The sequence below is a fragment of the Aegilops tauschii genome, chromosome 6 (assembly GCF_002575655.3).
Source record: "Aegilops tauschii subsp. strangulata cultivar AL8/78 chromosome 6, Aet v6.0, whole genome shotgun sequence".
Taxonomy (NCBI): Eukaryota; Viridiplantae; Streptophyta; class Magnoliopsida; order Poales; family Poaceae; genus Aegilops; species Aegilops tauschii.
Window position 1 is genome coordinate 373,594,951 of NC_053040.3, and position 2,022 is coordinate 373,596,972.

General features: G+C 59.1%; 1 protein-coding gene across 1 annotated transcript; it reads left to right on the forward strand.

Moving 5' to 3' along the window:
• Positions 1-289: 289 nt before the first annotated feature.
• On the forward strand, positions 290-1,499 carry LOC109774666 (uncharacterized). Its single transcript, XM_020333417.4, has one exon. It carries the CDS (start codon positions 622-624, stop codon positions 1,192-1,194), a length of 573 nt encoding a protein of 190 aa, XP_020189006.1. The 5' UTR covers positions 290-621; the 3' UTR covers positions 1,195-1,499.
• The last annotated feature ends 523 nt before the right edge of the window (positions 1,500-2,022 follow it).

Here is a 2,022-nt window from a genome sequence, read left to right on the forward strand (position 1 = left end):
TTCATTCAATAAATAATTAAAGTTAAACTCATTGAGAGAAATAAAGGAACAGCCGTCTCGGTCGCATCGTCATAAACCGACACGCGGGCCCCGCGTAACTGACCCAAGCACGGCTCATTCCCGCCCCGCACGTGCGCGGGCAGCCTTATCTTTCGAGCACCCTCGGGATCCTCTGCGGCCGACGACACAGCAGGTGCTCCTCGCCGTTGCTCAGAATCGGGCTGGAGATTTTTCTAGCCAGATTTGTGCTACAAACAAAACAAATCAGAAGCTGTTTCTTTGCTCAGTTGTATGCTCCCTACACGTCCTGAATGATGCATTCTCATGCGGTGGTTCTAGGCTACAGCAGTTGAGGTGCAACCGCACAAGATCCCGCAGCAACTACTGCCCAGCTGTACCCAATGGCACCCTCGTGAATAACCGCAAGCTACGTGCCTTGTCTCCGTGCCCGAAAAACCACACGCCGTTAAGCCCCGCCGGGAATTGCCTCCTTTATTACACACTCCGGCGCGCCCCTTCCCGCAGCGACGCTGTGAGTTCGTATCCGTAACGCCCCCCTCCTTCCACTCGCTTGCCAAGAAGCGCGAGGCAGAGAGAGAGAGCGAGAGCAACCGCACGGAGATGAAGGCGGAGAAGGCAGCGGTGGCCGCGGCCGCCGGCGGCGACGAGTGGCGGTGCCGGAAGCACCCCGCGGCGAGATCCGGCGGCGGGGTGTGCCCGTACTGCCTCCGCGACCGGCTGCTGCGGCTCTGCCCCAACTGCGCTCGCGTGCGGCCCTGCCCCTGCACCTGCGCCTCCCCGTCCTCCTCCTCCTCGGCGTCCGGCGACGCCGTCGGCCGGGTGCACAGCCTCATCGAGCGGGAGCACCGGGTGGCGCGCTCGCGCTCCGTCGCCGCGTCATCCTCCGCCGCGATGGCCTCCGTTGCCGCCTCCGGGAGGCGAAAGGCGAGGGTCTGGGGGTGGGCGCCGTTCTGGAAGTCCTCTGCCAAGGACGGGGGCGCGGCGGAGGAGGACGAGGAGGAGGAGAGGCTGGGGCTGGCGAGGTCCAGCTCGGTCTCCGCGACGGCCGTGGAGGCGAAGGCGGTGGCGGCCAAGGCGGCGGCGACCAAGGCGCGGTGGGGGTGGCACTTCCCGAGCCCCATGAAGGCGTTCCGGCACCGGAGGTCGTCGGCGAGCATGCCGGAGCGGGGGTGAGATTCCTCGCCACCAGTGGGGAGATCTGTCTGTTGCTTTTAGGAGGTGGCTATAGTATAATCAATTAACTATATGGGGGTTCTTCTTTTCCACTTTTGTGGCTCGCGTGCTAATGTGCTATGATGTTTAAGCTAGATTAAAACTGAAAGCCTGTGATTTGGGCGCAACGCGCTCAATTACCCTCTGGGCGGCGTCATTTCCTCCCTGCTTCTGTTGTCCCTTGGTGTCGTGTCTGTACACTTACTACTCCACCGTGTAGTACCATCAAATTGGACATTTTAAGCTCCCCGATTTGATCTGCGCTACTTTCTTTCCAGCACCATCTGTGAATCTGCAATCTCGTTGCCTTGCATCCTTGATTGTTTTTTTTTTTGGTATTCAGGATAAAAATTAGAAATCCTAGGCATGTGAGACAGTTAAATCGACATCGATCAGCAGTTAAGCACGACGGCACCACTATCATTAGCGTGTCTAGGAAAGGTGAAAAGCACCAGTGCGGCGGTGTGTTCATTGCTCAATTTATCTAGAGCTTTTGATGTTATGTATGGAGTGGGGGTACTAGGTCTAGGTGAGTAGTACGTGACGGGATAGCAGCTTGTGTGTCGTGCACACTGGTCTCGTCGTGCTGCTTTGGGTGGAGCAGGTTCAGGACTAGGAATAGGCGGCTCGAGCGCAGTGTCCTCGTCTCGCCGACATGTGGGCCCGTGCAGCACACGCTCGCCTACGTTGCAAGTGGTGAAGGAGAGGACCCTTCGCTCTACTACCTGGTCTAGTGCGCTGGCCCTGTCGCCCGCCGCTGGCTGCACCCGCTGCCTCGACGGCAAACGC

What these genes read in the sequence shown, in the direction of transcription:
- LOC109774666 (XM_020333417.4), top strand. Translation starts at nt 622, where the DNA reads ATGAAGGCGGAGAAGGCAGCGGTGGCCGCGGCCGCCGGCGGCGACGAG.